At 40.7% G+C, this 12523-nt stretch overlaps 1 protein-coding gene across 11 annotated transcripts in view; it reads left to right on the top strand.

Annotated features, from left to right (window-relative positions):
• Positions 1-12523, top strand: part of herc1 (HECT and RLD domain containing E3 ubiquitin protein ligase family member 1) — a 231321-nt gene that overhangs the window by 170100 nt on the left and 48698 nt on the right. For all 11 annotated transcript variants that reach the window (XM_041178586.1, XM_041178583.1, XM_041178585.1 and 8 more), the window contains 5 exons: positions 500-627; positions 720-853; positions 4059-4259; positions 8866-8993; positions 10713-10912. In XM_041178586.1, the coding sequence (XP_041034520.1) occupies positions 500-627; positions 720-853; positions 4059-4259; positions 8866-8993; positions 10713-10912 (791 nt within the window). The remainder of the gene's footprint in view (positions 1-499; positions 628-719; positions 854-4058; positions 4260-8865; positions 8994-10712; positions 10913-12523) is intronic.

The following is a 12523-nucleotide window of genomic DNA, read 5'->3' as shown; positions in this document are numbered from 1 at the left end:
TCGGAGGTGTGAGTGCTACCAGTTGAACCACAGCTGACACTAAATAATAAATTTTGGACATTGAAGGCATCGCCAACTGAAAACCAGTCTGAAATTCTGCATAAATTGTGGAACACAGACTGAGACATGGCAAGTTCATGAATGCACTTTTTTTCTGGTCTCTGATTGCCCTGTTCCTGCCAGTGAAAGCACTTTGCCTAAGATGAATTTCCGTCCCTTTATTTGATGTTCCTTGAGCTGGATACTGTGTCTGTGTCTGTGTGTGTGTCCGTGTGTGTGTGTGTGTCTGTGTCTTTGAATTCACTGAGTTTATTGAAGTTATAAATGTAGTACCTGCTATACTGAATGTAGAATTGAATATTATGTCAAACCTGGTGCTACCAAATGCATTGTTAGCATTAATGGGGTTGTGCTATAAATGACTTATAAGTACAAGTCTGTGTTTTAATTGCTTGATGTAAACACATTTCTAGGGTAGTCTTTTTTAATTTCTTTAAAGGTGATTACATGTCAATGGTGCAATAAAAAAGGTCTCCTAGCAACAAGTGGCAATGATGGGACTGTTAGAGTGTGGAGTGTCACTAAAAATCATTACAACTTGCAACAAACATGTGTCTTCAACAAATCGTGAGTCCATTTTAAAATTACTGTGTGGATTATTTGTAGTCAATGAGTTTCCACAAGTAATGTTGAAAATTGCATTTTTTTTTATTAAATAGAGAAATTATTTCAGAAGACATGGGCAACCTGGGTTCTCCTTGTGACCCGAATTTGTCTCTTATTTGTTGGAGCATTAGTGGCAAATACATTGCAGCAGCACTAGAAAAAGTGGTGAACATCTGGCAAGTCACTGGTATGGAACTTAATATTTTTCTACACCATAAAGCAAAATTCATGATGTTACTCATTTTGATTCAGAATGCAAGATAATTTAAAGGTAAAATGGAACAGCACAAATGCCCACCTGTTTTTTATACCACCTTGAAATGTTTGTTGACTAATGGGGCTAAAGCTGATAAGTCCCCTGGACCTGACGGCCTGTACCCTAGGGTCTGAAAAGAAGTGGCTGCAGAGGTAATGGATGCATTGGTTGTGACCTTCCAAAATTCCCTAGATTTTGAAAAGGTCCCTTTGATTTGGGAAACTACAAATGTAAGGTCCCAACTCAAGAAAGGAGGGAGTCAGACAGACAGGAAACTAATACAAACATATGAAATAGGAGCAGAAGTAGGCCCCTCGAGCCTGCTCCGCCATTCATTAAGATCATGGCTGATTTGCTTCTGTTTTGAATTTCACTTTCCTATCTATCCCCAGATAAGCTTTGATTCTCTTGCCTAACAAGAATCTATCTATCTCTGCCTTTAAAAATATTCAGTGACCCCCCCCCCCCCCCCCCCCCCGCCTCCGCCTCCGCCACCACCTGAGGCAGAGTTCCAAAGTCGTACAACCCTCATAAAATTTTTCCTCATCTGTCCTAAAAGGGCAATCCCTAATTTTAAAACAATGCCACCTAGTTCTGGACTCACCCACAAGAGGAAACATCCTTTCCCCATCCACCTTGTTCAGGACCTTATATGTTTCAATCAAGTCACCCCTCACTCTTCTAAACCCCAGTGGAAGCACTCCAGTCTGTCTAACCTTTCCTCATAAGAAAACCCACTAATTCCAGGTATCAATCTAGTAAACCTCCTCTGAACCGCCCCCAACACATTTACATCCTTCCTTAAATAAGGTAACCAAAACTGCACACACTATCCAAGATGTGGTCTCACCGATGTCCTTTATAACTTTTGCATAACATCCTTACTTTTATGTTCAATTGCTCTCATAATAAAGGATAGCATTCCATTTGCCGCCTTAATTACTTGATATACCTGCATACTAACTTTTTGTGACTCGTGCACCAGAGCCCTCTGCGGCTTGGAATTCTGCAGCCATTCTCCATTTAAGTAATACTCTGCTTTTTTTTATTCTCCCTGCCAAAGTGAACATCTTCACATTTTCCCATGTTATACTCCATCTGCCATATTTTTGCCACTCACTCAACCTACCTATATCCATCTGCAACCTCCTTAAGTCCTCTTCATAACATACTTTTCTACCTATCTTTGTGTCATCTTCAAATTTAGCTATCATGCCTTCACTCCCCTCATCTAAGTCCTTGATATAAATTGTAAAATGTTGAAGCCCTAGCAGGACTCCACTTGTCACATCCTGCCAATCAGAAAAAGAGCCATTTATGCATGCTCTGTTTTTTGCCAGCCAGCCAGGCTTCTATCCATGCTAATACGTTACCCCCCCTACACCATGAGCTTTTATTTTCCGCAATAACCTTTGATGTGGTACCTTATCAAATGTCTTCTGGAAGTATGCGTTAAGTTAACTGGCCTATCATTGGGAAAGTGCTGGAATCAATAATTAAAGAAGTAGTAACAGGACTTTTAGAAAATCAGAATACAATCAAGGTGAGTTAACATGGCTTTATGAAAAAAATCGTGTTTGACAAATTTATTAGAGCTCTTTGAGGATGTAACCAGTAGGGTGGATAAAGGGGAATCAGTAGATATGTATTTGGATTTCCAAAAGGCATTTGACAAGGTGTCACATAAAAGGTTACTACACAAGATAAGAGTTCATGTGCTGGGGGTAATATATTAGCTTGGATAGAAAATTGGCTAGCTAACAGAGTCGGGATAAATGGGTCATTTTCAGTTTGGCAAACTAACTAGTGGGGCACTGCAGGAATCAGTGCTGGGGACTCAACTGTTTATAATCTGTATTAATGACTTGGATGAAGGAATCAATTGTATTGTAGCCAAATTTGCTAACAGTACAAAGATAGGTCAGAAAGCAAATTGTGAGGGTACAAAAAATCTGCAAAGGGATATGGATAGATTAAGTGATTGGGCAAAAATTTGACGGATGGAGTATAGTGTGAATATGTGAGGATATGTCTCATTTGCTAAGAAGAATAGAAAAGCAGAATACTATTAAAATGGAGACTGCAGATTGCTGCAGTACAGAGGGACCTGGATGTCCTGGTATCACAAAAGGTTAGCATGCAGATACAGCAAGTGGGCCCTTATTGCAAGGGAAATGGAGTATAAGAGTAGGGAAATCGTGTTAGAACTGTGGAGGGTGTTGGTGAGACCACACCTAGAGCACTGCATACAGTTTTGGTCTCCTTATTTAAAGAAGGATATACTGGCATTGGATGCAATTTCGAGAAAGTTCACAAGGTTGATTCCTGGGATGAAGGGGTTACCTTATGAGGAAAGGTTGGGCCTATACTCATTGAAGTGTAGAAGAGTGAGAGGTGATCTTATTGAAACATAAGATTCTGAGGGGGCTTGACATGGTAAATGCTGGGAGGATGTTTCCCCCTCATTGGGAATCTAGAACTAGGGGGTACAGTTTCAGAATAAGGGATCTCCCATTTACATCAAAGTTGAGGAGGAATTTCTTCTGAGAGTCGTTATTCTTTGGAATTCTCTTCTCCAGAGAGCAATGGAGACTTGGTCATTGAATATATTCAAGGCCAAGTCAGATTTTTGATCTTTAATGGAATTGAGCTATTTGGAGGACAGGCAGGAAAGTGGCGTTGAAGCCACAGTCAGATCAGTCATGATCTTATTGAATGGCGGAGCAGGTTCAAGGGACCTACTTTTCCTATTCCTTATGTTCCTATCTTGTTGTTTTCTTCAACCAGTATTTTTGACTTTTTTTTTATTATTAATCCTGTTTATAAACTTGTTATATGAGTAATGCAGGTAACCTGCAAAAGAGCATGCTGTTCTGATGCTTGACTTAAGATCAAATAGCTTTGCTAGTAATGTAAACACATTTGACCAAAGGACTGATATATAAGGGTCCATTTTCCAAGTTTGCATCCCTGCCAGGAAGCACTAGTTGGGATTTGGGCATATGCTACCCACAGTTAACTGTCCCAGTTGAAATGAATTATGGCAACCTGTGTACAAAATTTCCAAGATGTGCTCTTGGCAGAAATACAAACTCCAAGTTATCCTCATAAAGTGAAGTATTTTTGTCTTTTATAGGAGGCAAGGGGCTTTTAGACATACAGCCGCACTGGGTTTCCGCTCTTGCCTGGCCTGAAGAAGGCCCAATAGCAAGCTGGGCTGGCGACACTTTAGAAGTTCTCCTTGTAGGACGATTGGATGGATCTCTTGGACTCATTGAGGTAGTGGATTCATCCACCATGCACCGACTTGAACTTGAGCACTGCTACAGAAAAGATGGTAAATTTTGCCTTACTTTATCAATTGCTCTGTTCCATTTGTAATTCTCATCCATGTTGGGGTGCTGGCACCCCCCCTCCAGAACATTACTTGACTCTGGTCATATTCTCAGTTCTGCCATTAATAGCTATCTTTTGGACTAAGCCTTGAAATTCGCTTCCATCACATCTTCCACTATTAAAAAAATTCTTGATCATTAACAGACCAGACAAAAGTTAAAACTGTAGGGAAAAACAGTTTCATAAGGTTTCTACGTATTTATTCAAGTACAGTGTGCTTCTTAATCCTCCTAGGCCTGCAACAATTCAATCTTTTTCAATTAATCCTTAGCTTCTGCTAAGGATTTTAATATTTGCATTGAATATCAGATCTTATTTGCACCCACAATCCAGTTTATTTCATGCCTCAAATTTTGTTTGATAACTCTGCTGTGAAATGAAAACAGAAAATGCTGGAAAAACTCAGCAGGTCTGGCAGCATCTGTGCAGAGAGAAACAGAGTTAACGTTTCAAGTCCATATGTCTCTTCTTCAGAGCTCTGAAGAGTCATATGGACTTGAAACGTTCACTCTGTTTCTCGTTCTGCAGATGCTACCAGACCTGCTGAGTTTTTCCAGCATTTTCTGTTTTATTTGATTTCCAGCATCTGCAGTATTTCACTTTTATCTGCTGTGAAGTGCCTTTGTTAGTTTTACTATGGTAAGGGTGTTACATTAATGCAAGTTATTTTTCTAATAGTGAATATTGAATGATAAAGTTGTTATTGCTACATAATTAACAAGAGCGATCAGCAAATTTGTCATATCTGGTCCAAAGCTAGCCCAATGAACAGACTAGGCAAGTTAAGTCTTGTGTGCTGTCCCACAGAATTAATTTACTAACTGTGAGTGGGAGTCGGCGATGGGATGAACTGCCTAGAAGGTGATGACTTGCCAACGGGATGGGGAATAACCATGCAAATGTGCAATATCCAGACAGAACTTGTACAGGAAAGCTCAAGTGGTCACCTTAAGTATCAGTTGCAAGGCGTTTAACTTTCAGCAGGTTGTTCTAAAAGAGGTGCCTGGCCCATATCCTGCTTCCTTCACTAATGCTCTGAGAATCTCCCAACTTTGCTTGGATGATCAAGGTGGTGTAGCCCAATCTAATGTACTGGGCAATCTGATGAGCTAATGATAGTAAACAGGAGAGTCCGTTGAGATAAATTTGGAACTTTGGTCACTTCTCAGTAGATTTGGTTACATAAACAACATGTAGGCAAGTGACTGAGGCAATAGTTTTACTGAAACAAAAATAAAAATATCTGGAAAAACTCAGCAGGTCTGACAGCATCTGCGGAGAGGAATACGGTTAACATTTCGAGTCCGTATGAGTCTTCAATAGTTTTACTGATTGGGTGACCCAAGATGTTCTCGTTTCTTTTAATTATAAAAGATTTGCAAGTAATCCTTCAGATTAGCATGATCACCTTGTATGTGGCAGGTACACTACAGAACACTGCTTTTGAAATTTCATCACACTATGATTTAGTCAAGTACAAAGGCTGTTTGAATGCAGCTTCAAGGAGATTGTAATTTTTTTTACATGTTTGAAGTAGAGTATCTCTATGAATATTCCTTGTTAATCTCAGCCATGTTCAAGGAATTTAAGTAAAACTGGCAGAACTTGATTTTAAAAGAAATAGGTCTGTTCATTAGGTAACAAACCCATTCACCTAACAGAAGTATCAACAAACCTTGAACGGATAAGGATGTAGTCCGAGGTCATAAGAAATAGGAACAAGAGTAGGCCCTTCGTCGCTTTAAGCCTACTCAGTCATTCAATACAATCATGGTAAATTGTCTACTCAGCTCCATCTTCCTACACTTAACCCGATATCCCTTGGCTCCCTTAGTATCCCAAAATCTATCAATCTCAGCTTTGAATATAATCAACAACTGAGCACCCTCTGCTCTCTTGGGTAAGAAATTCCAAAGATTCACAACTCTTACGTGAAGAAATGTATCCTCAACTCAATCCTAAATAGCTGACACCTTATTCCATAACTGTGACCCATTGTTCTAGCCTCCTTGGCCAGGGGAAACATCCTCCCAGCAGCTACCCTGTGAAACACCCTTATGAATAAGGTGATCTCTCATTCTCCTGATCTCTAGGGAAAAAAGATCCAATATCTCAATTTCTTCTTGTAGGACAGTCCCCTCATCCCAGGAATCAATCTGGTGAACTTCCATTGCATTTCTTCTAGGTGCCTCCTTGAGTCAAGAGACCAAAAGGGGGTTCATGTGGATTTATATGTAGATTCTGCATATATTTATACCTGTAATAGTATTTGACTTTCATTAAGTTTGGATTAAGTACAACAATTGTTCACTTAGTATCTACCACATACCCACAGAGTGAAGCATAGTTAGATTGGTTCCAAGATTGGTTCACCTGCTTAATATACATATAAAATAATCTCTGAATATCATAGATGGGCATAGCCTCAGGTAGTCTTCTACTTTCACACCCAATGAAGTCCAAGAGTTGCACCCTAATGATATATCCTTTAACCCAGCTACAAACCTTGTCGTCTTCATTCCTCACCCCTCTCTGTTGGATTGGGAAATGGTTTCAGCCTCTTCATATGTATGTTGGACAATCCATATGGTTTCTGTGATCAAGACCATCCCTTTTAAGGATTTTTATCATCCCAGCATATCTCACGTCAGTAGATAGTTTGGAGAGATTTGGGATACTGGAACTACTGTCACTGGAGCAGAGAGGGCTTAGAGGAGCTTTTATGGCACTTTATGGAATTATTGAGGGTTCTGAGAATGAGATGGGAACTACTGTTTCCTGTGGCCAGGCATGAGGATGAGGGACCACATAGTTAATTAGGAGTGAGTTGTAGGAGCAAGAAATGCTTTGCCACAGGATGTGATTGAGCCAGAGACCATTGCATTTTTTCAAGGAATGAGAAAATATTTGAGGCGGAAGATAATACAGAACTACCTGGAGAGAGCAGGATGGTGGAATTAATATTGGACTCTAACAAAGAGCCAGCATGCACATGATTGGCTGAGCTATCTCCTTATGAACTGTAAACCTTAAGTATTCTAAAGCTTCCACCCAACGAGCCCTACTTGTTTTCCTTTGTGAAAAGGTAGTGGTTAGGGCATTTTGGTTTATATATGTGGAAGGGTTGTGGAAATTTACTTTTCTGATCTTGGTCCTGAAAATGTTGGTCGTAGCTTCACAGATATCAGACACTTTGGCACCTTGCTTAAGTGTCCATTATTTATGGTGAGCTCTTCAAGCTACTTGATGGGGCATCACAGGCCAGTCTGATCCAGTGCATGTACATGCACACTCACTTTCAGCAGAGGGATAATATTCACCTGCTCTAACCCACCCACCCAAGATACAAAAGCTAGTTGTAGTGCCTTTTATGCTGCTCTGGTCACGATCAATTAATACCAACATCAAACCAAGGAGCTTGGAATCATTGAATGTTTTTCTGTGCTTTAATATTCTGCCCTTCGAGCCCGTGCCACCTTTCTGCAAAAGCAATTGAGTCAGCCCCGTTTCTCACCTCGTTCTGCAGTACTGCCAGTTTTTTTTTGCCTTCAGGTGCTTATCCAATTCACTTTTGGAAGTCATGATTGGATTTGCCTCCACTTCTATTTCATGCTGTGCCTTCCTGATCATAAGCATTTTCTGTGTTCATGTTGAAAATAACAATTTGCCTCATGTTGCTTTTGGCTTTTTGCCAGTCTCATTAAATTCGTGTCCTCTGGTTCACGACCCTTCCATCGTTGGAAGAAGTTTCTCTCTATCTACTCTGCCTGGACTCCCCATGATTTTGGACACCTCTATCTAATCTCCTCTCAGCTTTGTCTAAGGAGAACAACCCCAGCTTCTCCAATCTATCCACATAACCGAAGCCCCTCATCTATGAAACCGTTTGCGTAAATCTTTTCTACACCCTCTTAAAGGATTCACATCCTTTCAAAGGTGCACTGCCCAAAATTGGCCACAATGCCGCCTGCTGAGGCCAAATTGGTGCTTTATAAAGATTCATCATAACTGCCTTGCTTTTGTACTCCAAACTTCTATTTATAGAGCCCAGAAACTCATACGCCTCTTTAGCTTTCTCGACCTGCCCTGCCACCTTCAGAGATTTGTTCTCATATACCTTCAGATCTCTCTTTCCTTGCACTCCTTTAGAATTGCACCATTTAGTTCATATTGCCTCCCCTCGCTCTTCCTAAGATGTTTCCCTCCACAGTGCTCGACATTAAATTTCATCTGTCCCATTTCACTAACCTCTGTCCTCTTGTAGTCTATCACTATCCTCCTCACAGTTCATTAGCTATATCTCTGAGTTTTGTCATCTGCAAATTTTGAAATTGTGCTCTGTACACCCAAGTCTAAATCATTAAAATGTGCAAGTCTTTTAAAACTGTTCAATTACACAAACCTTTTTTTCTTTGTTCTTTGTCTATTTATATTTTCAGATTTTAGAATTTCCATTTGGCTGATGATCATGTTAAAGAGCTATAGTAGAATATCTTAATATCACCTGCATGAGTCTTGTTTTCACAATTACTGTTTGCTGCCTCTAGTTGCTGTAATGGCCATTGCTTGGTATAGTGAAGATAAACCATTTGCAGTGGGATATGCGGATGGCAAAATGCTGATTGGCACAAAAGAGCCTCTGGAGAAAGGAACTGTTATAATTGATGCATTCAAGGTAGGTTAAATCAGAAGTAATTCTGAGGCTGTGCTGTATCTCCAAGCTGCAGCAGCTAGCATCTCTTCAGCCTCTATCCCTCTGCAGTTTCTGCCCCTTTCTCCCTGTCATTAGTGATTATTTTGTGGTGATTTGTTAAATTCACTGTGTGTCTTTGTCTGCCTGTGTGTCTTTGTCTGCCTGCATCTGCGTGTGGGATGTGGTGATTACAGATTAGAGGTGTCAGTAACGATCTTGCAGCTTCATTCTCTAGGGATTAATACAAATGGAAAATGAGTGGTGGAGGGGCATCTAATGAAAGTGTTAGAAAAGTAAGGAAGACTTAGAGACGCAAGTCCTAAGGATAACACAAGGAACTCGAAGAAAGCTCTTATAGCTGTATTAATATGATATGAAGATCAATGAATAAGCAGGTTGACAACCATATCAGTATTTTAAGAAGGGAGGGGTCAGGAGTGGCATGAGGATTATGGAGACATAAATAACGTTCATTTTTCAGAAGAGGAAGAGGAAGGAGGTTATTGTTTCTTTGAAGTGAGAAGATTCAAACAGTGGCCTCTAAAGACCAGACAATTGTATCATGTAATGAGCCATGTAGTTTTCTGCTGCATTGGAGCTTTGTGTGACCTGGATGTCCCATTAAGTCCACCATGTAAATGCTGAAAATGGGCACATCCTGAAATCAATCGGGGTAGTTTTTTCCCTTGAGCGGACTCTTCCTCGAGGTCTAAGTTTGTGTTATCATCACGCACCCAGAACAAATCAGTATGCTGGATGATGAGTATGGTGCAGCCATTATACAGCCTGGTTATCCATCCAAATCGGATGGACAGCGTAATAGGCTTATTATCTTTTACATTTTTTATATACCATATAATTTGCATAACCCTGTTGGTTTTAGTCCTAAAATATTATTTGATATATTCTTGCTTGGTGTACTTTCTTTGTATCTCTCTCACTGCAGTATTCCAGCATGTCCTTTTAAGGCGATATTCATATCTTCCCATTGCTTTTCTTTGAGTTGTGTAGTTTTTTTCTTCCCAGGCCTCCAGCCAGCCTCCAAAGCACTGAAACAAGCTTCCCTCAGTCATAAAAATTTAAGAACATAAAAATTAGGAGCAGGAGTAGGCCACACAGCTCCTGGAGATGCTCCATCATTTAATAAGATCCTCAACCTCCATGGTACTTTCCCACCCAATTCCGATCTGTCAGTAATCAGTTGTTGTGCTCAAGACCAAAAATGTTTTTGCCACTCTATTGACATCATTTTGCAAATACTCCCCAAAAACTGCGCAGCTCATGGCTGGATAAATTGAACTTGTCAGCATTTATGCTGGTTATAAGATTATTCATGCCTTTGTGTTGTGGCTACTATTTCTCATTGCCTCCTAACAAAACTGCATACAAATCTTCCAAATACTTATATTCCTATGATTCTGCTAAGGTCTTATTTTATTTAATCCTGAACAAAGGTATTCCTTTTTATATTAAGGGCCTGTTGGGTCACTGGTGTCTTCTTAGTCCCTGCTCACCTTTTACATTATTACGAGAGGTTATTGTACAAAAAATCCATGTTATCAGTCACAAGATAATTTTTAGAGCCTGCACAAATTGGTTGACCAGTTTCCTTTTGAAAAAATAGAAATTTCGCAATTCTTCAGAAATGTAAAAACCTAACCCTGGTTGTACTCTCTTTCTCTCGCCCTTCTCTCAAACTAGGAAAGTATCACATGTATGAAGTGGGACCCGTTAGGGCTGATGCTTATGACTTGTGCCAAAGAAAACACCGTCAAGCTGTGGAGTTGTGTAGCCGGAAACTGGCATTGTCTACATAAACTTTCTCATCCGGCGCTGGTGAATGATGTTGCCTGGTGTAGTCAACTAGGAAAAGGTTTCAAGCTGCAGCTTATGTTGGCCAGGTAGATATAAAGGTTAACTCTTTCAAAGCATTAATTTTTCTTGAAAATGCTTGGCTTGGATGATAAAATGTCTTTATTCAGTAAGGAGTTGCTGCTGAAAATGTTATTTTAATCAATTGTAAGAAGATTGTTTGGGAAATAATTCTTTGTCTGGCACTGTTATACTATGCCAAAATACCATGTCCAACTGTCATATTTAAAAAATATGACTAACTGCAAGGGTATTTTTTTATATTAAAAAAACTTACTCTGTTAAATCTATTTGGTTTCTGTATGCAGCATTTATATGGTTCTAGATGGGGTAATATTCCAAATGTCTGATCCGGATCAGACCTAAATTAATTTGTGGAGGTGGAGAGGAATCATATGACTTGAAAAGCCTTTGAAGAAGTACTCCCTGAGAAAATCTCTTTCAAAGAGGGTTTATGCATACCAAACCGCTGAAGGGAAGCAAGTAGAGGCACTTGTCACAGTAAGGACATTGCAGTAGAAAGATATTGAGTTGACCACCCGAAGATTTATACTCAGTCCCTCCTGGTCTTGGTAAATATAAATGACCTAAACTCTCAATGTTAACACAGGTATTAAGTTTTCAGGTGGTCCAAAGCTAGATGGTTGGGAAGTGTTGATGGAAGTAAGTCATACAAGAGGAACTGTAGGCTTTCCATGTGGGCTGATCAATGGTAAATAAAGTTCAATATTGACAAATGCAGAACGGTGCATATTATGAGTATTAGTCTAAAGTAGGATTGCCTGCAAAGACTCAACTTGGCCCATTATAATAATTATTATAACAATGTTATATTCCCTGGAAGGATTTGTAAACAAAATGAAGTTCGTGGATGCAATGTATTAGGAAATTGGCTGCAGCAAGGGAGACCAACCAGGAAGTGGATCCAGCACGGGAAGTGGAGCATAGTGGGCATAGGGGAGGGGAGCAGAACTGGGGCAGTAAGGGAACTATGCGGTCAGAGAGATGAAGGGAGTGGGGCTAGTGAGAGGTGAGGACTGGAGTTGGGACAGCAAGGGGAGGGGAGCAATTCACAATGGGGTCAGCAAGGGGAGAGGAACAGAGCCCAATGAGATGGGGAAGAGGAGGGGGGCGTGATTGTGCTGTCAAGGGGAGAGGAGTACATCACGGTGGGTTGGCAAGGGAAGAGGAGCACAGCATGGTGGGACCAGCGTGAAGCATGCAGTGCGGTGGGTTGGGGGAGAGAAGGGGAGCACATTGGGGCCAGCGAGAGGAGGGGAGGGCAGCACAGTGGGATGGGGGAGAGGAATGGAGCACAGTTGGGCCAATGAGATGAGAGGAATGCAGCACGGTGGGGCTGGTGAGGAGAGGGGAGAATGGGTAAGGATTGAGTGGGTGCCAGTGAGGAGAGCAGAGTGTGGGTGTGCTGTCAGAAGTGAGTTGAGAAGATAATCCTGAAAGTGGTGATGGTGTGGTCAAAGAGTTCAGTGATGTTGAAATAAGGTCAGAGGCAGACAATGGTATGACCTAGCAATAGGTGATCAGTAATAGATCTTAGCTTTAGAAGTTCAGCTCTTGGTCAGGCAAACGAACAAAGTGCATTTTGGGCTGAACCTTGGTGAGCAGCTCAGGAAAAGGAT

Source organism: Carcharodon carcharias, chromosome 32 (genome assembly GCF_017639515.1).
Source record: "Carcharodon carcharias isolate sCarCar2 chromosome 32, sCarCar2.pri, whole genome shotgun sequence".
Taxonomy (NCBI): Eukaryota; Metazoa; Chordata; class Chondrichthyes; order Lamniformes; family Lamnidae; genus Carcharodon; species Carcharodon carcharias.
Note: the sequence above shows the minus strand (reverse complement) of the source record. Positions and strands in the feature narration are given on the sequence as shown.